The 24,565-nt window shown below is 35.9% G+C and overlaps 2 protein-coding genes across 2 annotated transcripts; both read right to left on the bottom strand.

Annotated features, from left to right (window-relative positions):
* Positions 1–5,940: 5,940 nt before the first annotated feature.
* On the bottom strand, positions 5,941–8,388 carry LOC145692146 (uncharacterized). The gene has a single exon (XM_081767445.1). It carries the CDS (start codon positions 8,386–8,388, stop codon positions 5,941–5,943), a length of 2,448 nt encoding a protein of 815 aa, XP_081623571.1.
* Positions 8,389–8,473: 85 nt separating this feature from the next.
* Positions 8,474–24,250, bottom strand: LOC145692952 (uncharacterized). Its single transcript, XM_081768543.1, has 5 exons — positions 24,119–24,250; positions 16,834–17,033; positions 13,692–13,857; positions 11,104–11,243; positions 8,474–8,809 (listed from the first exon to the last, which is right to left on the bottom strand). Exons 1-5 carry the CDS (start codon positions 24,198–24,200, stop codon positions 8,474–8,476), a joined length of 924 nt encoding a protein of 307 aa, XP_081624669.1. The 5' UTR covers positions 24,201–24,250.
* Positions 24,251–24,565: the final 315 nt, after the last annotated feature.

Raw genomic sequence — 24,565 nt, 5'->3', positions numbered from 1 at the left:
CTACTGATCGAGATTAAGGAGCTTCGAAGCACTTTCGTTCCACTCAGAGCGTCCAAAAGCCAAGTTCAAAGTTAACCTTCAATTGTTTGGTCTCAGCTTTCACTCCTGGGAACGATAGACAAATCAGCGCTCATTGTATCGAAACAATCGACTGGAGGATACTTGCGACTATTTCTGCTTAAAAGAGGTTAAAAAGTAATAAGTCTCAACCACAGGCGTGCGCAGACCCTTGGAATAGGGGGGAAGGGGGGCAAATCAATAGCGGTACTTCTGAAGATATGAAACCACTTTTGTAATCACTACTTTCTTTATAATTTAATTTTTATTTTCATTGGCCCGGAGGAAGCGATGATAACAGACGTCTTTCAGGATCCATTTTTGTGAAATATAATCCTTCACCCTAAAAAATGGTATAGTTGGCATAACCATTAAATGGTTAATAATACCAGAATAGTATTGCTTATATAGGGACAGCTATGCTTATGGCCAGTAATAGCATACAGGTATGGCTACTAAATCCGGGTTATTGTTACCATACATATGTGCAATAGTACCATATTTCTGTATTGTAAATTTAACTATAATCGGAGTTAATAGTCAATATTACCATGCAGATTACAATACAGCTACATCCCAACTATACCTTTATAGCTCTGCCTACAATACCATATTCGTTCGAATACTATACCGTATAGGTATTGCAAAGATACTAGATAGTTGGACAACAGGTGGACAACCATACCGTATAGTCATTGTAACCATTATATATTGTTGTATTTGCAAGACTAAATTACAGTACCTACAATACCGTATGGCTATTTTAACAATACTGTCTTATTGAGACAACCATATAGCAGGGTAGCTGCACCAAATTTTATACTTCATGTAACCATACTATATTGCTGTAGTTGCAATATTATATGACTATATCTACAATACGGTATGGCTATGTGAACAAGAACGTCTTGTTGAAGCAGCCATGTAAGATGGTAGATGGAACAACCTGCATAGGTACTATAACCATATTATATTGCTATGGTAGCCATGCCGTATTGTAATATTGAAGATAAAGTATGTTTGCTGTTACCATGCTAGATTGTTGACAGAACAATCTAGCATAGTGTGTGGAACAATTTCGGAATTGTTATAGAAACAACACGCATAAACACACCACCTTGATTCTGCTTCATATTAAACTTCACAGAAGATAAGACAAAGGTATTATTAGAAACAGTTCCAGTAACCATTTCAATACTTCTTTAAATGGATAATGGAAATGTTTCTAATAATACTTTTGTCTTATCTTCTGTGAAGTTTGATATGAAGCAGAATCAAGGTGGTGTGTTTATAGCTATCGTAACCATGCAGTGTTGTTTCTATAACAATGGAACTGAGGTGGTATGCAATGTAGATCAGAAATTACACAGCATTTATAACAACTACTTTTATTTTCCTTTAATCAAGTATACATTACAGAAAAATTAGAAATGCAGCACAGTAATACCAAAAAAGGAACTTTACAATAATGCAGTTACGAAAGTATATAAATCTTTTAATCAATGCAATGAAAATATACCACATACCTTTGATTTACATTTCTTTCTTAATATTTTTACACGTATTTTATAAAATGTGGATGTTACTAAATAACAGTTATTCCAAGTAACTGAACACGGAAGACACATATTGATGATGTGTCCAAATTAGAATTATTTTTCATCTTACAGTTTCAGTGTACATCTGACACCATCTTCTGAGAGAGGAAATAAGATGGCAAATAATGGGTAAGGAAATTGAGAAGAACTCGAAGTATTCAATTTTGTAATCCATTCTTTTCCCATCCTATTTTTCTCTATCTAAAGATGCTGTCAGGTGTACAACCAGACTGTTAGACAAGATATAATTCTAATTTGGATACTAAGAATTGCCCCAATTAGATAAACTAGAAGTTTTGAAGAATCAAGATTCACTTAATACAATACACATATATACACGGTGATTCAGAACTCGAATTCGCAGGAAAATGAACTTTGAATACCCTGGTCCTCGTAAAGTCCTTAAAACTACAAAGAAAAACGTTCTTCGCAGGACAATCCGCCTCCACCATATCCGTTACGTTTCAACACAAAACTATGAAATATTCAAATTTGAAAGTTTTACTCCCTTGAGCGGAATATGGTACATCAACTCTGTCAATCATAGCGTGTTCTAAAGTTCATTTCCTTACGACTTCGGTATGCATACAAGCAAGAAATATATTGATTCTAGTAAGGAGCATGTAAATGAATATCAAATGAAATTAAATGCTGATTCATTTCACATTCTAAATTCAAACTTGAAAATTTAGTGGCAAGTATTTGTGCTTAAACTGATTCACACAGAACAGGAATCAGAAGAAAACAAATATATATATGTATTATTCCATTAGACGCAGATTTACTGTTTTACTGATAATGAATATATTATATAACGATTTATGGCTGATTCGTTTTATTATTAATGAATTTAACACTAATGCTTTATTGTTGTAAGATCATATTGCACTTATTTTTAATTTATTTTCCACATTCCTAATACTGATACAATAAATCATTTTCAACCAAAACTGCTAAGTTTTTTCTTAGACAGAAAACCAAGAAGAAAAAAAAATGAGTACAACTTAACAAATATACACAATTCTTTTGAAACTTGGTAACCGTTTGCATTAAAAATGTAAATAATATTTAAAAAAATACAAAACTAGTTACAAGACTGCTTTTTTTAAATGGAAAATTTTGTAACTACCATGTAGTTCTTTAGTGTCAATACCTACATCATAATAAATGTGTTTCTTCCTACGTTTGATAAATAATACGGAAACATGCATAAAATAAAGCGTAGAAGATTGAACTGAATTAGTGTTTCGCTATGTTAACTGAATTTTCCTTATCATTTTATTATTACATATTTTTCAAAAAGCTTTTTGGAGTTGGTAGTGCGTATTTCTAATGTCATTTAATCTCTCAATTTTTTTTTTCTTTCTTTCTAAAGTGTACCGTATATAACGGAGTACTGAAAAGTTTTCAGAATAGTTTTGCAGCTCGTGAAGTTTAAGCTAGAATGATTAAACACCACCAAGCAATTCCTCGTACATCCTTTGTGAGTCAGTGCCCTAAGCGGCTTTGTCCTAGGAAGTCGCATTTAGTTTTTAAGCGTATCTTCCCCCAGTTATGCGCTGAGTAACAGCGAAATTGAAGGTGACGAAATTTATGAAACTAGGTAAAGCTAGAAAATCTGCTTCAGAAACACATGAAATGTTGAAGTCAACATTTGGAAAAGATGCTTTAGGCCATGGTCAAACGTAAGAGCATGTTAAAAGTGACAGAACATCGGTTGAAAATAATGTCCGTTCAGGATACCCGTCAATCGGCATAGGATTTTGTACCACGAAGAGAACATGGGAGGATTACTGTAAAGGCTGTGTAGAGACTTGCTGTAAAGACTGTGAAAAAAATTATACTACTAACTTTCCATCGGATTTACCCAACTCTGCACCGTGTAACATTTTCTTCTTCAGAATGGAAATCAACTTCAAGGGCCGAGGATTTAACAGTATACAACACTCAAGCGAAACTGCCATCACGAAACACACGAGTGGAAATATATGCAAAAATTAAACGTGATCTTCTAGCACCAAGTCGCTTAAGCATTGACCACCAAGTGATGCACGAGGAGCCATTTGCCGGAATTTTACTGTACAGACACTGCGGAAACTGAGTACCCCATCATACACAAGACATTATTTAACATGATAAACGCAAACAAAAATTTACATTAAATGCCCACACAGACTGGATTACAAACGACACAATTTCACGACGAAAATTTTCGTTAGAAGTAATTATTATTATTTTACATTTTCTGAAATTATTTTCTTGGTACAATATGCATTATTTGCATCTAACAATAATACGAAAGTATTTGCTAAGCAGTAATAAGACTTGTAAGAAAAGGCACAAGAACAAATAAAATACTTAAATACAAGGGACAATAATTAGAACCATCGTTAGCGTAACGTTTCGTAACACCTAATATAAACGTTACAATACGAAAGAATATCTACTGATTCATGTTCTATCATAGGTTCGCTACATGTTTCCGTACCTATCTCTTAAGAGTTAATGGCATTTGATTTTCGCGACGTCACGCCTGTGGTTTTCATTCCTTAATAGTATTCGATTTCTCCTAGAAACTTTCCTTATTTTTATAAGTTTAAAATAAAATGAGGAGACAAAATGTATAACAAAGAAATTGGGGCAGCTCCTGCAAGTATCTACATTTTAAGGAGTAAAAATTTTGTTAGTGCACCAAGGATCAGAACAGGAATCGTCAGGCTGACGTCCTAGATTCAATCTTACGTCCAATAGCATATTTTCAACTCTAAAATTAGAACAAAGTGTAGTTTGAACTCAGTAAAGGTTATAGTAAATGGTTTATGTAATTCAGTGAGATTTTGAATGAAGAAATATTATGACCACTAGCAATGTATTTGCAATCAATAAAAGCTATTCTTTTCGACGTACGACACATCATACTACCATATAATATTAATCGGAATTTAATGGCATCATATGTTTTTCTTAAGACGGACACCTTCCCAAGATACGGTTCTTGACTTTGACACATTTATATTAGAATTGCAGAAACCCATTAAAAACTGCTTTCATAAATATATTTTTAGTAGTTTAAACTTAGTGTCACATGACATCCTTCCCAATTAAAAAAAAAATACTTAGAATTAAAAATGGCAGACAACGATTTACCTTCCTTTCACGCAATATTGCTTAACTTTTGTTTTAAACCCATTTCGGTAACACTAAATCCTTTTTATTAGCAAATCCAAGTTACATTCTTATGAAGGAACCCGAACCCATACAAACTTTTGCGACTGGGTACACGGATTCCTTTTCCAAAGCGGTTTTATATATATCGGGTGTAAGGAAAAGGTAGTACAGGCAGACAGACTTGATTCTACAGCTAAAACGATACGAAAATGTCTTTATAAAGTTGCCCTTTAAGGCCCCCTTTTGGAAGGGAGAGACCGGTAAACTTTGGTCGATATGGCAATATCGCACGGGTTGTCCGTAACAACACTTGATAGCAGCGACTTTGGAATGGTGTTTATCGTGGAGTAGAGGAAAGTGCCGTACTTCAAACGAAGGTACCTAACTTCAAAGCTCTTTGTCATTTTTCTTTTTCTTCTTCTTTTTTTAAAAATAAAAGTATGGAATATGGGATGCAGCAAAAGGTCTGAAATGTGGCGGGAAAATGTGAAGAGATGAAAACGTACATTTAAAATGTCAAATTGAATAAATGTCGTACAAAAAGAAGCTTTCTGTGCCCAGATCATGACAAAACATGCCGTTTCAAATCTAGCCATTTTGTTGTTAAAATTAAAAAAAAACTGATTTAAAAAACCTTAGATAACGAAGAAGTTTAAACTAAACTCCAAAGCCGATATCACGTGTTTCTACAGAGTACCGCAAGGTGTTACCTCATAGTCCAAATTTTACCCGTCTGTCACTTCAAAAGGGAACCTCGGAGGACAAAATATCGTAAGACATTTTCGTTTCATTTCAGCTGTAGAGTCAGATTCTGTCCAAGCTGTGCGATCTTTTCCTTACACTCGATATGTAACCTTTTTCTATTCCGAACAAAAAATCAGTATAAAATTTACATAGAACCAACCATGTTTTTTAAAAGTTTAGTTCCTACTTCGGTGGCCATAGGACCATGCAGGCAAAACATCTAGTAGTACAGGAATGTATGCTTCATTGCAAATGCTTTGCTAGTGGATATAATATTGTTTGACTGAAAATCACATGGATTAAGAAACATTTTCTTATGCTCGAGCCCTATTACGATTATGTTAGAAAACACTGCCCCACATGCAACACAAAATCATACCGAAACAGAAACATATATGTTGTCATTATCGATTATCTTATAATACGTAGGAGGCCCTGCAAAATTCAAATTTACTGGTATGCAGATCCACTCTTGCGTGAAAGACAAATGATATGCACAGTAGTGACTGTCATAGCCAACTGTTTTCATTTTCTTACATAGAAGGAAAATGTGCGACTCTTCGTCTAACAAAATTTTTTTTATATTATAAAAGTTTAAACCATCTTCATGAATTTCGAACGCTACCATGCAACACTTGAACACAAATCCGTTGTATATGCACCAAGCTACTGACCGACAAAGTTTCAACAACGAAGGAGGTAAACACATTGAAAACAATGGAAAATCCTGATCTTGTGAAAGGTATATCTTTGCTCCAGGTCCAGTTTCTTGTTGAATATGAAAACCGTTTTTCTGAAAGAACTTATAACATATCTGCAATTGGTGTTTCAAACCTATAGTTTCTAGAACATTCTTTCGACAATAAGCAATACGGGCAGCAATCTTGGACGGTTGGTGTTTGGATTCATACCTCATACACCATGTGAAAACAAGTGGTCCTATATGTCGCATTAAACGTGGATAGTGAACCATATGTTGATGCTTGGGTTTTAATGTATCCTGAAAAAAAGATTTGTATATCTCATGATGTTCTTCAATTAATGTACAAAGTAATTCAGAAGTGTTTACGTGAATAACTTTTGATGTTAATATGACTGTTATTTCTCTTAGCAGAATATAAAATTTCCAAACGATATTTTCCTCGGGGATTAAGTCACCCATTATCAAACCAAAGTACCTTATGAGAAATAACATTTCAGCAGCAGACAAGTTTAATTTATTCTTTTCAAGATTTTCAGAAGATAAAGGTGCCGGCTTATTTACGTCATCTGACATGCTTGCAAAGGCCGAAATCCTACTGTTTAAAATATCCATTGTGAAAAGACGTGTTTCGTTGATGTAGTACTTCAAAATATGCATCATATCATAGTTCCCCACCCCTTCCAAAAGATCATGCATCACGTCCACACTGTAATTTTTGGTAACATGAAAACTCGGCAACATGTTCCAAGTGCTATTCTCTTTTACTCCTGTCTGTGAAGCATCTCCGAGAATTACATGTAGTTCATAATTCTCAACGTCCCGCAAATTCCGGACGTTTTCTCTTGACTGCGCCTGTAAATCTGTTTTTGATGTAAGGCAAAACCTGCAAGGGTACTTAGCAGAAAATGACTCTGTAAAGCCAAGAACGGAATTCAATCCAAGATTGTCACCTGTAATAACACACAACTTAAAATAAATCTGTACTTCTAAACCATTATACATTACACATATACCTTCACATTCTAGGAAACGCAACTCTTCAATAAGAATTGAAAAGGTTGCTTTATTACCGAAAGTTTTTCTATCATTTGAATGAAAGAGTAAGGCGAGAAATATGTTCTCTAGTTTCGCGAAAAACTCCGGTGGAATACATGCAATTGTATAATAAACTACCCCTATCTTTTTTGTACCAGCATGCCCACTTAAAGGATTGTTAATTTCGTAATCGTCAAAGTAAAGAAATAAAGGTAATATCAAACGATCATCAGAAACCGTTACCTCGTTTCTCCAATGCAGTCCTTGCACACTACTGAAAAGTACTTCAGTCTCTTGTTCTGCACTGTTCTTGAAGTGGAGTAACGTTGACAGAACATTCGGTAACTCCAAAAATCGTTTAAGCATTTTTCGCATAGGCACAAACTTTCCAAGCACTTGTAATGTTTCCACCGAAACCTCGCCTTTCTTTCTCTTTGAAGATAATTTCTGTCCAATAACATAATCAATTGGTTTTATCAACCTGCCCATTGTCTCTAACATGCCAAATCGCCTATATTCGGTTTCCAAGCTATAAAATGGACTGGATATTATACTAAACATGTTCATTACTTCAGTTACTGTATTATCATCAACATGATTTCCTCGAAGCGTTTGTAAAATTTTCTCTCTTAGCAGTTGCATCACACTACCGCCCATAAACCCGTGTACCCAGTCGCAAAGGTTTTGTATATGAGTTCTGGTTAAGTTACATTGACTATACAGTTTAGTAATAAAAAGAAGGGCTTCCTCCTTTACAGCCTCACGGTAATCTTCAAGAGAAAGGCTTTCCACAGAAGTTTCAATTGGTATATCACCATTATCAGTCAACTGTCTCTCAACATTGATGTGACACACCTCATTTTGGTATCCACGAAAAGGCTGGTTCCCATCACCACCCGTACTTGTTCTTTCGTGTTTCAGCAAGTGTTTGCGGAATGAATTGGCGTTATCAAATTCGCGTCCACACAACGATTCCCCACAACGAAAGGGGCTCATGGCACCTAATTTGTGACAAAATTTTAAATGAAGTAACAGAGACTGACTCGTTCTTAAGTCACTATGACAAACAAAACACTTAGGCATCTTCTTACAAACTAAAAAGAACGTATATACATGAAAAAACTATTTTACAAACTAAATGATTAACGGAAAACAACCTTTCCCGCCATTACACCTTTGATATTTCAGAGATAAGCGTGTTCACTGAAGGAAAATTCTTGTCGCAGTCATTTTCAATTTTGTACATATGTTTCTGCACAAATGTCCACACCTGTTCCGATTCCTTCGGATATTCTGCATCCAGTACTTGAAACGTCTTGAATGTGCTATCGATTGCTTTCAGTGGAGTTTCAACTCTGTAGAGATTATCCTCAATACTCACGTAGAAGGCTTGAGGTTCATCTATTTTTGAAGCGACAACGACGGGCATGGGCTGCACACTACATCCAAAGCGCTGCATCTTTAGATGATGCCTTTCTAACTCTGTTTGAAGATCGGACGCTTCCTGTAAGTCATGTACACAGAATTATTATCACGTTACACACCTATTAACACGTTATCAAATTCCAAAAACTACAAATACACGTATAATTAAAATGAGCTTGTATTTTAAACACGAGGTGCACCAATAATATATATAGCAATGCAATTAAACTGCTACCAACTGTTTTCAGGCATTCTTCTATACTAGAAATGTAATGTAATGAGGTCATAATTGACGCGAGTCACTTCTACGCGATATGAAATGTCTTGAAAACTAATATAGGTTAATATGACAGTATTTCGAATGTATTATTATACCCCTTGAGTTGTACATTTTTAATACCGTTCATTGTGTTTGTATTATCCGATGCAATTAAGAAAAGTTCTGGAAAAATTAAGTAAAGTTCCTTAGAGGAATCTACCCTTTAGTATAAGGTTTGAGAATAATCACAAAGAAAACAATCTGAATTATTGCACTTATAAACTTGACAGTAGTTACGTGAATAGATAACTGCGACATCAATAAAATTGTCCTAAGCTTACACTTAATGGTTTACATTTACAGTAATAAATATTTCAATTAAATGTGGCAAACTTGGAATCACATCCAGACATAAAGTAAGCACGGATATTTTAAAGATAAATTTAGATCCTGTACGTCAATGACCGCAATTCTTGACGTTACAAATCTCCAGGAAGAAGAAAGAAAAACCTTTGCGGAAATTTGAAAAGCAAGGATGCTACAATATCAATGAATTAGTTTTTAAAATAATGATCGCGAAAAGGTTGGTGCCGTTCCCCTACGTGCTGTTTAGTATTTTTATAAGATTGATATTACACACATATCATTACCTCGAGTATAAACACTTCTTACTTATTTATGCCATAAAATGAAGAAAGGAGTGCTATCATAGTTCCAATATTTGAAGGGTTGAATGAAGAACATTTTTAAAGGCACTGGGAAAAAGCTGTTTTGAGCCAAGTAAACATTTTATCCATGACCATAAACATATTTAACCTCTACTTATGTTTTAGAAAGTTTACATAGCATTCACCGAAAGTTTTACAGCATTTTTACGTTTACTATTGTTATTGGAATATAGGGTTTCATCACGGGAACTTCATAAGGCATAAACCTACAGTGGAACCGAAAATACGAATAACATCCTAAAATCCCCTCCCCCTTCCTCCCGGGAAATCGAACGCAGTCGCCCAACAAAGGAGATAAGTGTACTAGCAACGAAGGAGTAACTTTTAGGTCGGCCTTAAGTTCGTCACGTTTGAGGGATGTCGTCCCTCGGAGAGCACACAATCCGAGAGAGGGGAAGAAAGAAAGGAATGGATGGGGAAGGAAGCGGTCTGGGACCTGTGTGTTAGGTACCATCCCGGCATTTTTAGCATCGTTCACTGTGTTTATATTATCCGACGCGATTAAAAAACAAAAAAAACTCACTCAACCCAGGAAAAAACACTCAGGATGATTGGCCTGAAAAAGCTGTTACACTTCTTTGATCGAGTGATCCCACCGGGAATCGAACCCAGAACCGCTCGCACCAAAGGCGAGGGCGTTAGCGACTAATAAATATTGTGTTTTCCTATTTTATGCATATTCCTTTCTATCTACACAACTTAGGTTCACGATATCTTCGTAAGATACAAATCGCGTCACATACACCGATATATGCTTTACTAATTGCATGAAGAAGAGTCATGTATATTGCAAAATATGGTTGATAGCTCACTCCACCAAGGGCGTGCTGTCCCGAGGGGGCCTTTTCTTAAACAAACTTTTTTGTTTCCATGTACCACCAATATGATCCTCTTGATATGGTATGGTAATCATATCAATTGAGTGCACATCAAAGATGGAGCGGGTCAGTGGCTATGGATCACGTGGGGATAATTTTGAGTATACTTTAGTGGATCTTGGGTTACATTTCCATGTTCCACTGTTACGTATGACTACCCTAACCCAACAGTAACAACTGACTCATTGTAGTCCTCAATATAAAACATTCCACTTTGATCCACTCTCGACATATTCGGTCAGTAGGTCGAAGTAGATCAGTAGATCATGGTGACACGTGGTGAGTCAGAGTGGATCGTGGTTTGATGAAAATGGTGTTTGCTTACACAATATTTTTGTTTGAGCATAGCAGTTTTTCCAGAAAAGCTGATTTTTTTTTGTTTGTTTGTTTGTTCGATAAGGTTTCGTGCAATGTTCTCCATTCTCCAATCACTAATTAAATGTTAATGACATATTTCGTGGTAATCAAGTGTAGATATTAATACATTATATTACATAATGGTACATACTCTGACATGAAAAAGGAATCCTTGCTGTGCCTCGTATTTGGAAGGTTTCCATAATCCACCTCCGTCTTTCCTTTTGATACACGTGGTCACAGATGGGAAATATCTTCCAAGAAGTATTAATATTACGACTGTTCTGGCATCTGGAAAAGAATGAAATATCAAGAACATTTGTAGGTAATTAATTTACGCTTATACAGCGAGGTCCGGAAGTGGGCGTACCTCTAATTGGTATTTTCTGACGGTTTTTGGTTTTACCTACATTTGTTTGGTAACACTGCTTGGCATTGTCTGGTAACATTCCTTTGCATTGTCTGGCAACATTGCTGTCCATTTGTTTTCTGCTTGGTAACAGTTATCAGATCAGTTCCTGGCCGCTGGATTGGAAGAGGTTGTGCATCCAGCTCTTTGCCAGGCCTCCAAGAAGTCCCGATCTGACGATATCAGACAATGCTCCCTGGGCTTTCATGAAGCAACACGTAAGAAACACTCGATATCACACAACGCAGGAATTACGAGCAGCTGTGGAACACGCCTTCACCCTCGTTGACTCCGGAGTATCTCCGCAAAACATCTGCCAGAACTTTGTGCAGAATTCAGTTGTGTTATGACATGGATGGTGATCATACCTTTGTTTACGACTCTTACGACTCTTACGACTTCAAGGTAGCTGTGTACAGACATTCTACCATAACTAACACTATACTGTTGAAACTAAAGGGGGGTACGCCCACTTTTGGACCACTTTATACTAATTTATTTGAATGTAAGTGCTAACTTTCTTACTGCATTCATTCTCATACCTGCAGAGGTTTGCTCTGTGATACGCAATGAATACTGTATATTACTTTAAGTCAATAATCAAAGAAAAAAGGAAATTACATTTTGTAAGCAATGGACAGCAGTCTGAAAAAAACACACACAAAAAGTATCATCTTTTGTAACTACACCCAGATTCGGCAAAGGGATAATGCGATGTTTCTTATATGCAAATATTGGGTCCAAATAATGGTGAAAACTAATCTTAATACGATACTTATCTATCGCCTATAAGTACGTGTATAAAAGCTGTACATGAAGTATATTATTTCAAGAACCAAAGGTTAAAGTCAACGTATGTATTTCTCTTTGGGAAGTTGCAACAGATACGGATAAAAAGAGATAAATTGAACAGCTTAATGAATCAAAATAGGCAATTAACAACAAGTTAAAGACTACACGCTGCGGAAAAGCTCTTTCGTCACAAATTCTAAACATTAGTTTCATTCATTGCTACAAAAGGGATTTCATATCTGCTTATTAACCCTACTGAATCTATCTTCTTCATATACTGTTATTCAAGTAAATACTGATTTCAGGGATGTAAACTGGTCACTGAAGTCAGTATTTCAGACTCTTTGGGAGATTAAACGAAAAATGTTCAATTACTACACAGCAGTTGAAATATTTCTCGTGATCTGAGCTCAATAATGAAACAAAAGAATAACAGAGCTTTTTTAAGTGCTCGATATGTTGTCGATTTACAATTATCATTTATTTTTCTTCTAGATTTTGATTTATTCTGCTCGGACTTACGACTAAAAGGAGACAAGGGAAAATTGCCGGAGCAGCTGTAATTGATCTTTTCTTTGCTTACGGGAGTAGGCTGAACAGTGTTGCGTTTTAATAATTATAGTGAACAATACTTAATGAAATAATAAACAATGTGTACACCATTTCTCCACAGTCACAACTTACTTCCATGCACTTCGATAAATTTTATTATAATTAGCAATTTTTAAAAAAGGGGGCAGGAAGGACTCGTAAACCTTATTCGCCTTCTGTGCAGATGGTATGGTAAAAATCAATACTGGATAATGAAAGTGTAAGTGTAAAGGCTAATATGGAACAGAGAAACAAAAGAGAACTTCTTCAGAAGGGAATTTGGAGGGGAGGGGATGAGAGTACAATGCTGTGACACTTAAAATGCGTCTTGATTTGTATATTTGAACAAACTTTTCTTATTAGATTACGCAATTTCTAGTTTCTTACTCCGATTATTCAAAGTATTCAAATGTTCTCGGAGGGAGTGACCGCCCCTCCCTTTAATCCGTCCGTGGTGTCATTCGTTTGGCTTTTCGCTACTAATTCAAAATGCTTTCCGAAACAAGTTGTCTTCTTGTGACAGCAGGGGGTGGAAGAAACAAACAAACCGTGAAAGGAAGAAAGAAGTGGTTTTGGGCTCTTCCAGTCCAGACCATTCTAACCACTGAGAAGTGAGAATCACAACGTGATTTTTCTGGTAAGAGCGTCCTTTTTAAAGCAGCTAACAAGCAAACAGATGGTCAGCCCTCTTCCCTCTGCAGCATACTTTTTATTCTCTGTTGCCAAACTTACTGAAGAATATATTGCAATTAATCTAACGCATGTAACGTAAATTGGAGACCGTGGTTGGATTTATATGGGTCTTGTCTATTTGTATTAAAAATTTCAAGTCATTACCTACAATACTTTGTTAGAAATTACCATATTAAAATTTACATGTTTTCAAATGGGAAGTTAGAAACATAAGCGAAGAGGTAGAAGATCCCCTTAATAAGAAAAATAATTACCTTCCCTGATGTTCTCCTGCAGCAAAAGTTCTACTAATGTGGCTCCGTCATTTGTTGTTTGTTTGGTCGTGGTAAGTATATGCTGAATCTTCTTTAAGTCTGCACTCCACGTTGAAAAAAATGTTATATCTTTCCCAGGATATAACTGGCCAAAATCAATGTCGATCTGAAAAGTAAAAGAAATTGTTGTCACATATACCTAACGCTGTTTGATGATATAATGTTCTATGCTTTCTTCTCTTTATACAAAAGTTTGGTAGTATAGTTTTCTTTGAAGTTCATTAAATAATCTTTGTTTCAACAGAGCGTTTTTAATCAAGTTATGAACATCAATGGCATTCACCCCACTATAGTATCCATTTTCAGAAAATACTATGTCTGATTGAAAAAGAAATCCCAAAGTAGGCATGTAAAAAACAATTACTTAGAGTGGAACTGATAAAATACACGCAAATATAAAACAAACTTCCAAGCGCTTTCGCATTTATGGAGTCGTCATACAGGGACGCAAAGACGAAAGTGGAATAAGAAATAGAGAAAGACACAAGGACCGCACCTATACCAACAGTGATTTCTCCACAAGGTTCTCTACTTTCTCGTATGAGTACTTGACAGCAGTCACGTGATCACATGACCACCATAGCACCTAGCAGAAATATGGCAAAATGAAATGAAATCTTTGAGTTTTACGTCTCACGGTTATGCCGGTTAGGCTAAAAGAGACGGTAATGATGAGAGATGAATGAAATGGTGGAATGAAGAAAGTGGGAGAACCCGAGAAAACCCACGAGCACGGTGTTTGTCCACCACAAAGTCCACACGGCGGGAGCAGGGTTTGAACCCGGGACCCCAAGCACCGGAGGTGAACGCTCTACCACTGAGTCACCGCGCCCCCCCCCAGAAATACGGCGTAACTCGTCTTACTCTGTATCTTTCTTCTTCCACTTTCGTCTTTCTCTTCCTGCCTAACAAAGCCATAAAAGGTGAAAGCTCTTACAAGCTTTTTTTTTTTTCTTAAATCTTTGCGCGCATGTACTGCACGTGTATTTTATCTAATTTCTGGTAACTGGTTGGTTTTTAATTACACAAAAACGTGTCTTTAACGTAAGCTTACATAATTCTGAACCTTCTGCCGCTGATGCTGGTATATTTGTAAATTAAAATAAACTATTAAATGTTTTCATAGGAACATTATCAACAAGAGTGAGGATGTGGGGCTGATCGGGGAGCGGGCTGGTTAGCGTAGAGGTTAATTTATTGGCATTGTACGTCGAAGACAAAAGATCTATTTTCGGCCCACTCGCACTTTTTCACTCTGATTTTTCATTATTTCTGAATCTATACAGGATTTGGTGTACTGAAAATCCGGTTGATTTTCTCAGAATTACTAAACGTTCTACCTGCTACAAGATGCACCATCTCGTCCATCAGCTTACTCACAGGAAAAAATTAGAACCGAAAAACTCCGAAACATAGTGCAAGACAGGGTACAACTTCATACACCGAAAAACACTTATAAACTCTCTCGCCTCATGCTAGGTGCTTTTTTTGCAAAGAAAAACTGCCGTGTTCGCAATTTATATATAGCATCAGCATAAGACCCTTATGTTCATGATTTTTTTTAACTCATTAAATTTTGTTACGCGTTTTTTTTTTTTTTTTCATTTTCCTTTAAGTACAGTTCGTTCTGTGATACGGAATTACACTTCCATAAAATAATATAAAGGTAATATATTTCTCAGAGGATTGACCCTCTGAAACAATCTGGTATCTATCAAGTCGAATGCAGTTAAGGACAGAGATATACCTTGGTGAAACAGAGATATATTTATTAAGACTAGAAGAACCTGTTAGAGAATCAAATCAAACCGTCATTTCGGGACTTTCGCTACATTTAGGGCTCTCAATATGATATTCGTACTCGTAAGTTCTTTTATCTCTTTCATTTACCAAACTTACAATTAAGTTTACATTTACATTTTTCTGCTATCTTTAAATACATGTAAAACTGCTGCACTGTGCGCTATAATTTAAGTATTAAATTGCAAACATTATTACATGGATAATTATTATATTTTTAAACATTGTCTCTTTTACGGATTTTTTTCTTCCTGGAATCATCTGAAATGGATTACAATTTAACGTTTCGTTCAGAATATTAATTTACTGCCGTTGAAGAAAGTATGTGCATTCGATTTCTTGGTTTAAGTTTAGCGTCTCGTTCAGTAGCGAGGCTATATGAGACGTGAACCTACAGCTTAATGTCGGATCGGAACATGAGCTTCCGCCGGGAATCAAACCCGGGTCTATCGCGCCAAAGGCGCGTCACTAACCACACAAGCACTGAAGACCTCGTATGTGCACTCGAGTTTGAAGAAACTAGGAGGGTAACAAAGAAAAGATTTAAATCATTAGTTTCCTTGTTTTGTTCTGAGTTAGTAATAGTATGACTGGGTTTGGAAAAAGCTTGCTAATATTTTTTACGAGTGAATTAAACGTACAAAATTGTTTTCATTTTTTTCTTTCTTTTGCGAAGCATCAACTTTTACACTTACACATTGACACGGACTAATCCTTACAAAATGCAAGTACCATAAGTAACTGAACGCAAAAGACAAATTTTAAAACATTAAAGTGTAATAATTAAAATTACATCTTCCTGACAGTTTCGGTATATTCCTGACACCATCTTCAGAGAGGGAATAGAATGGGAAAATAGTGGTAGCCTTTTCTCATTCTATTCCTCTATTTGAGGATGGTGTCAGAAGTACATTGAAACTGTTACCAAGATATTTTAATTTGGGTTAATTTGAGTTTAACGTCCCGTTCAGCAGCGAGGCTATATGAGAAGTGGACCTACTGATTAACGAGGAATCCGAACCTCATGAGCTCCCGCCGGGAATCGAACCCCGGTCTCCCACGCCAAAGGCGCGTATATTTTAATTTGGGCACTGTAAGGTGTTTATATTTACAAGTAAAACAGTTTGCTGAAAAAAATAGTGAGTATTATACCCAACACTTTCTCTACCGATTAAAATCGTAATACGGTTGACAATACACCTATGAATACGGTATTACAGGTACAATGATAACAAAGTACGATTATATTTGAGAAAAATAATAAGATATCAGTTATTTCTACCTCGCTATCACTAAAGGTACTGCCTTCTGAGCTGTGTGACAGGAAAGACACAGGGGATGAAGAAGTAGGAGATTTCATCTTCTGTTCCTTGTACAATTTATATTTTGATATAAATTTCATTCGTGGTCCAACTTTAGGAATTAATTCCTTTATTGCATCTACAGTTAAATTTTCGAATGCCTCATCATAGATTTCTTCCTCTGAAATAATAACAAATATTTGTTCAATAAAATACACACATTGCACAAAGCTCCTATTTAACGAACAATATAAAGATTATGTCGGAATCTAAGGTACACGATGCTGGGTGAACATAAATTTTGAGCTCCTTTCGGGACTCGAATCCGTCACTCCTCACACCACAAGCGCTAGGCAAAACAAACTGGATGTGAAGAAGCTCTAAGGAAATAAATAAATATGAATAAAACTTCCCTGAAATAAGAAAAAAAATGAATCCTGCAACTCTTCATTCTTTCAATTTAATTTTATAAAACGACATGATAAAATTAGGCAGATTATACAAATATGTTCAACTTTTTGTCACGTCTTAGCTATGTTCTTCAATGTCATTCAAACCGGTTAGCATCTTAAAATATAGGTCCTGAGCGACATCTTTCCCATATTCCTATCTTTCAGTTGTGGGTCAGCTTCTTTAAGCCAAATGGCTCTTTTAAAAAAAAAAAAAAAAAACTATTCGGAAATACAGCTTAGTTATTGCATGTACAAAAAGTATTTATCCTACTTGGAAGTTGGGATACAAATAACTGAAGGTCTGTCCTGAAGAGGCAAAGTAGAACTAAGGAGGTACTGTTCTGTGCCTTTTCTCTTGATATTATTTCTTCATTTGTTTGGTCTTTCGGAAAATCTTACTTTTGATGACTTCAATATGTGAATGGAATGAAGGATCTGTCAATGCTAATGAGGAAAGCATAATTACTATTGCAAAAATATCTTTAATTGAGTAAACAGGAATGAAGTATAAATATCTAGCTTCATCTACCACAGTTATGCCCTGTATGTTGATGGAGAAGAATCAACAAAGAAACAGCTGCTAAATTAAGAAAACCAAAGACAGGTCTTTTGTAATGGAACACCAAATCTTGGGAGTTACAGTTATTGTGATCTCAGAAATAAGCTGAGAAGAGGTAGAATATGCTTTAAAGAAAATGAAGACAGGGAAAGCAACTACAAGCTAAAACATGGGTGCTTAGGACCAGAAGTTGTCCTACCGCATACTATGGGATCTAATGAAAACAGTTTACAGACAAGAGAAAAATGCCAAGTCAGTGGGGAGAGAGAGAGAGAGAGAGAGAGAGAGTAGTACTGTATCTATATACAAAGAGAAGGAAGATGTACAAAATTGTGAAAATTACCGAGGAATCAAGCTGATGCCACATACAATAAACACTTGGACGATGAAGATTTAGAAAGAAAAACAACAGTTGAATCCATGCTACAGATGAGTACAACTGATACAATCAGTGGCGTCATTAGCTCTTAAATATTAAGGGGGGGGGGGACACATGATATATCTCACATGTGCAAGTTATTTTCTCATTACATATTATGATTTGGTTTAATTTTATCGAAATAAATTAATGATATACCGTAACTCATGCAGTGCAAATAATAATAAAAAAAAATAAAATACTGGCCAGCTGGTAACTTTATACACGACACAGAAAATTACGGGGGGGCATGTCCCCGTCACGCTAACGACGCCCGTAGATGCAATCTTATTAAAGCAAACAATGGAAAAGCGTCAGGGAAAGCAATAAGGATGCAGTATTTACTGAATGGGCAAAGACGTAAGAAAGAGTACCAAGTCAGGAAGTTTGGAGGTATATGAAAGGAAAATAGAACTCCAGTAAAATACAAGAAGATTGTTCAAGATCCGTATACAAGAGCTAGTGTCCCGGTAAGAAGCAGTGTAGAAATAATACATCTTACTGCATTTAGAGTTGGACTGCACTATGGTTCGGAAGTGAGATCTCTATCTGGTAGCCCAAAACGCAACAGCCCAATACGAGCATAACCTAACCGTAACTACCCTACGCCAGAGGTCACAAAACTATCTGGATATGTAAATCCCTCAATAATGAATAGGCACGAAACGAAAATAATTAAAACGTAACTAACTCAAGGAAGCAGTCACAAAACTAGCTGTGTGTATTTTTGATTATTATCTATCAGAGTTGGTTGGTGTGATGGTTTAAATTTTTAAAAAATCCAATTGGTTTAAGCCAAAAATATAAAATAAATGGTTCACAGCCAGAGTGAACACAAATTATTAGCATCTTTATTCACTTCTAAGCAATTTAAATTAGGACGCTGTACTTCGGATGCAGTGAACTACTTGAATTAAAGTAATCTTCTGTAATCTGTATAATCTTTTGAAATTGTCCATTTATATAAATTATGAAATGAAATATTTAGTTTAACGTGCCACGTTTATACACCGAAGCTAAGAGAGACGGTGATGATGAGTAATGACTGAAATGGTGGAATGGAGAAAGTAGGAGGAAATGGGAGAACCCCGAAAAACCTACGCACACGGTGTTGTCCGACAGACGGCCCACTGGCGCGAGCTGGGATCGAACGAGGGACCCCACGCACCAGAGGTGAACGCTCTACCACTGAGCCACCGTGTCCCCTTATTTCAATTTTAAGTCTGTAAAGTGATTTCACTTATGCAGTTGTCCTGAAGTGACGGAAAATATGCACAAGTATGCAAATCGGTTAAACATATTTCTATCACATGTCCTAAGGTTTAGTCTATAAACTCATCGCCTTCCTAATCAAGGGATCCCGAGTTCAAGTCCAGGTGAAGAACAATTTCTCTTGGATGTAAACCGAGTAGTGATTCAGGTCCAACCTTAAACTGTATTTCCCGTCCTTCATAACCTCACTGTTGAATAAGTATATATGGACCAGACATTTTCATTAATATGTAATCTCAACAAATAAAGTTTAAAGTGGAATAACGATGACCCCTACTATTTTTTTTTTTTAAAAAGGAATAAAGTAATTTGAGGGTACTGGTGCTATTGAGCTCGATTTCAACCCCTTTAGAAAAAACAAAAATGAAATCTCTAAGTTTTACGTCCCACGGTTATGCCGGTTAGGCTAAAGGAGACGGTGATGATGAGAGATGACTGAAATGGTGGAATGAAGAGTAGGAGGAAACGGGAGAACCCCGAGAAAACCCACGAGCACGGTGTTTGTCCACCACAAAGTCCACACGGCGCGAGCTGGGATCGAACCAGGGACCCCAAGCACCGGAGGTGAACGCTTTAGAAAAAAACAGTAACCCGGTCAAACTCGAAGGCAAATGTCAACTAGCTCTGTTTTCCTCGCAATCGATGACTTCCAATTCCAACATGTGCAGCAGCTGTGCGTGTTACTGGACTAGCCTTCGGCTAGCTGGAGGTCTCGCACCTTATAAACCCACAAGTATGCCAAATGTCATCCGCAGATGTTCAGGAAAAGTCTAAGCATTTTGAGATGTAGAAGATATGATATTAAATAACTGTGAGTTTTCAGTTTTCTAAAATAAACAATATATAAATAAATAAAAATAAAAAAATTAAAAAATCCCTCTATAACTAGATATTATGTTTGGTCAATAACTTGCATATCGCTATCAAAAGCTTGCAAGCATACCGAATTTCAAACTTTTGTTCCAATTTCAATTACCTAAAACATGAGATTTTATGTCCAAAACAAACATACATTTAAATAGCACCGGAAATCTTTCTTTTTATTTTAGAATTACCCTAAAAACTAAAAATATTTACTTTTGATATTTTTTGTGAGTTACTTCCAGAAGGCTACAAACATGCCAAACTGCATCACTCTAACCTTCGGGCTACATCATTTAACTTAATAATTTTGGGCTGTAGAAGGTATCTCCATATAAATAACAAAGGAAGATTTTTCACTTTCCCAAACAACCTCACTGAACTAGGAAATGTATAGTTTTGGTGATTTACTTAGTTAATTTTATGAAAACCCTACATGAATACCGAATGTAAAGTTTTTACTCAAATACAATTTCCTAAGACTTTTTTTTTTTTTAAAGTACACCGAAATAAGATGGGATTTTTACTCATTCTTCCTTTTCACCTACTAAAAAGAAAAAAAAAATCCTGTATATTTTTCTCTGAAGGCTATATGTATGCCAAGTTTCAACTTCACACGTCAACCGCCAGTTCCATTGTTTTGTCAGTTAATGGCACGATGAAAAGTTTGAAACTTCCGGCTTTTATCCTAACTTAACGTACGCTCTAATGCAACGTGTGAACCAGATAATTGCTAAGGAGAAGTTCTAGAACACAGGTTCCCCATATAGATTAGCAAGGTTGGTTCCTTTCTGTACCAAAATTTAAATTTTATTTCACAGAATATTGCTAGCGAGCGTCAGCAAGTGAAAGCGGGTTAGAAGACCGCAGGATACGTTGTTTTCTGTTTTTATTACAGCTAAATGGGAAGTGGGACATGTGTTCTAGAACCTTGTAATTTCTATGACGTTTATATTTTCTTCTCGCTTATTACAAAGCTAAGGCATTACTGCCGCATCGCCGGACCAGTATTAAAATCGAAAAAAAGTACCAAAATGTACTGTATACGGATATATTTCGTTGGACTACATTAACTTACATTAGATTACCTCGCATTAGGATAAGGGCATAAAAAACTACAGTGCAAAAAACACAAACCAACTTGTGCTAGGTGGCCACTAAGTGCACGAATGATATCTAACCGAGCCAAGGTAGGGTGGAGCTAGCGGACCAGCGCGGTAGTGTGCCCGAAAGGAGCAGGCGCGTCAGCGACGATGTGTACACGCGTAAGCGAGGGTACTGAAAACATCTGGTTTCCGCAATCATATACATTTCAATAGCAATTGCCATACTAATAATGCTTTACTTGCAAAAACAGAAGTCACACCTTCAAAATCGTGAACAAGAGTTTCTTGGGGTTTTCTTTCCTTAAACAAGTACTCAGCTAAATAGCCCTCTAAATAGTTTTCCTTCTTCCCTGACGCTGTAAAATAATACGCTCCCTTTCCTTTCTGTATTTTCAATTCATTTCCACATTTTCCACACACCGTCAACCTTTTCAGTATACTGGTCTTTCACAAAATTTCAACAACTGTCGCTCGTTATTTTTGAACAGTTCTATGTACGTAACACACGACATGTGACAGCCTTGACATACACGAGCTATTTTCATACTCCTCTTCGCGCCACTACATCATAACAACTATATCTCTCCGCGAAATGGTCCATCCACCTCCACATACAGTGTCGCTTACAACATCAAAAATAACCAATTTCTTCATTTTTACTATTCCCCTTACATGACTTTCACTCATTCTTGCTCATAAACAAACAAACAAAAAAAAAAAAAAAAAATTCCAACTGACCCGGCAAATTTTCTAAAACTGTTCCGGTGATACACCAGTTAACCCCAAAGCTAAATAAGCTCCCTTTCGTGGGAACAATCACATACAAAATCATTATGAATACTTGACTAATTTCAGTAAACTGTGAGATCAACTAAGCTTATATATTAGTTTCATTAGATCATGGTCCCTTGTACGAAGGTACTGAATGGTTAAACTTAGGTCAAGCTTCAGTACTGCTGAATGGGCTGACTGGTAAATAATTTATGAACTACTGGTACATCATTTGAGGAATTAGTTGACCTCTGACCGAGTCTGATCGGGTTAGATCACTTCTTGAGGTCAAAACCGAGCACTCAATCCAATCAGCGCCCCACCTTTACTTAGTTTTAAATAGGGACTTTGTTTACTCCACTTTAATTTAACCTAAATATATTTAAAAAAATGAACCGGTTGAAACAAAATATCGGATTTAAAAAGAAAATGGTTTCTGCAAAACCTGTTATTTATGTGCTTTGAAGTTTGACATCACCATCATGAATTAAATTAAAAGTGCAAAGGTGGTATCACTTAGTGTAACACAAAGAGAAAGGCCTTCTGTAATAATTTGAAAGCGACAGAAGCACACTTAAAAAGCATTAAATCATAACCTATCGTGTTTTCTTTTTGCTACAAATACCTAAACTAGCCTATCTAACCATACTTTCACTCGCTGTCGCTTGTTCAGCATTAATTAGTAAAAATTAAGGGTGAATTATTATTAAAATTCTTGATCCCATCTGTACTGTTTGTAGAAATTAATAAGGGCACAAAGTATAACAATTAAGGGGTCCAAAGTTGGACGTCCGTTTTCAGCAAAATTTTGAAACTTGCACGGAAGATACGTATAATTTGATCGTTTGTGTGCTTGATAATATATAAAGATAATACAACAACACTCTCTCTATTTGTTATATATAATTGGTTATAAACATGGGACTACTAAGCGAGCGAAGAGAACTACCTCGCGCAAGGCAACCGAATAGTTGCATTGTGGGAAAGTAACGAGCATTCATAATATCAATATTGCGGGTAATATACCGAATCGGTGTACGGGATGTGAACTGACAGTGTTGAATTTCGTGAAGCTCCCGTCGAAGGGTACTTCTATTATAGATCCTAACGTAACCTAACCTAACCTACACTTTCTCCCAACTCGCGAAATTGAAAAATTATACATTTTAATAGCTTTTACGCAATTTTGGTAGAAAAGTATCGGACGTCCAACTACGGAATAAATGCCCAATTAAGTAAAACTCAACGTAGAATAATCAACATAGGATCACTATGATCCTCAAGCATCGAATCGTTCTGCAAAAGCTTAAGCCTCTTCCAAATAGTACGAACTCTCACATTAATAATAACCTTTCTCTCAACTTTTCACACAAACATCTTACAAGAAGTCTTAAATCATTATTACACCTTATATAATTTCATCTGTACATTTTCGGGCTTACGTTTAGATTTGCCCCTCCAGTTTCCAACCTACGAAAATGCAGTTAAAACCTTAAAAATTGTTAGGTTAGGTTAGTTTAGGTTACCTGGTAAGACTTTAGTTAGACTAGAACACTGACTGAAACAGGTTCTAATATCGTTATTCCGAGTAAAAACGGGCTAGAAACTCTAAACTTACCCTCAATTGCGTGAACACATCGTGTCTCTATTTTAAAGTATTTTGATTTGGTGATAATAAAAATAATATTTTGGAAGCGTCATAAATGCTTAATAATACACTATTTCGTACAAGGGAATTTTGTTGCTTGTGCGCAATACAATTCAAATAAACATTTAGAAATACATATCTTCAATTTACATATTGAAACTTACTGACTATCCACTTACCTTGAAATTTCATTATTAGGGTTTCTAAACCCCAGTCTTTTAACATAGTTTCGTAATTCATATTAACTATAGAATCTATCATGGCGGCTACATGACAACTCGTAAAAGGCGGGATTTCGCATAGTTGCCATAACAAGAGTTTTATATTGTGATAGCCATTCTAACCATAATGCTATTGCTATTTTAGCAATACTAAATAATCTGGTTATATAAACAATATGCATGATATTATTAACCATACTAATATTAGCAATATTTTTTTCTTACCACAGCCATACCAAAAAAATAGGTGTTGTATAAATAACAAATCAGTATTTATACATCAACTATACTATAGTCAATATTAATTTACCAATTAGCAATACTCATCAACAATGCTTTTATTGTCAATTCAGCTATACCATTTTTTAGAGTGCGGTGTGTGGAAATGAGTTCTTACAAGAGGTT

This window comes from Thermobia domestica, chromosome 8, assembly GCF_964235325.1.
Source record: "Thermobia domestica chromosome 8, izTheDome1.hap1.1, whole genome shotgun sequence".
Lineage (NCBI taxonomy): Eukaryota > Metazoa > Arthropoda > Insecta > Zygentoma > Lepismatidae > Thermobia > Thermobia domestica.
This window is presented reverse-complemented; position numbering and strand designations above follow the sequence as displayed.

What these genes read in the sequence shown, in the direction of transcription:
- LOC145692952 (XM_081768543.1), bottom strand. Translation starts at nt 24,200, where the DNA reads ATGATAGATTCTATAGTTAATATGAATTACGAAACTATGTTAAAAGAC. An exon ending in GCAGGAGAACATCAGGGAAG is followed by an intron (nt 11,244 to 13,691) that starts GTAATTATTTTT and finishes ATTCTTTTCCAG; the next exon opens with ATGCCAGAACAGTCGTAATA. An exon ending in GATTCCTTTTTCATGTCAGA is followed by an intron (nt 8,810 to 11,103) that starts GTATGTACCATT and finishes CATGACTTACAG; the next exon opens with GAAGCGTCCGATCTTCAAAC.
- LOC145692146 (XM_081767445.1), bottom strand. Translation starts at nt 8,388, where the DNA reads ATGCCTAAGTGTTTTGTTTGTCATAGTGACTTAAGAACGAGTCAGTCT.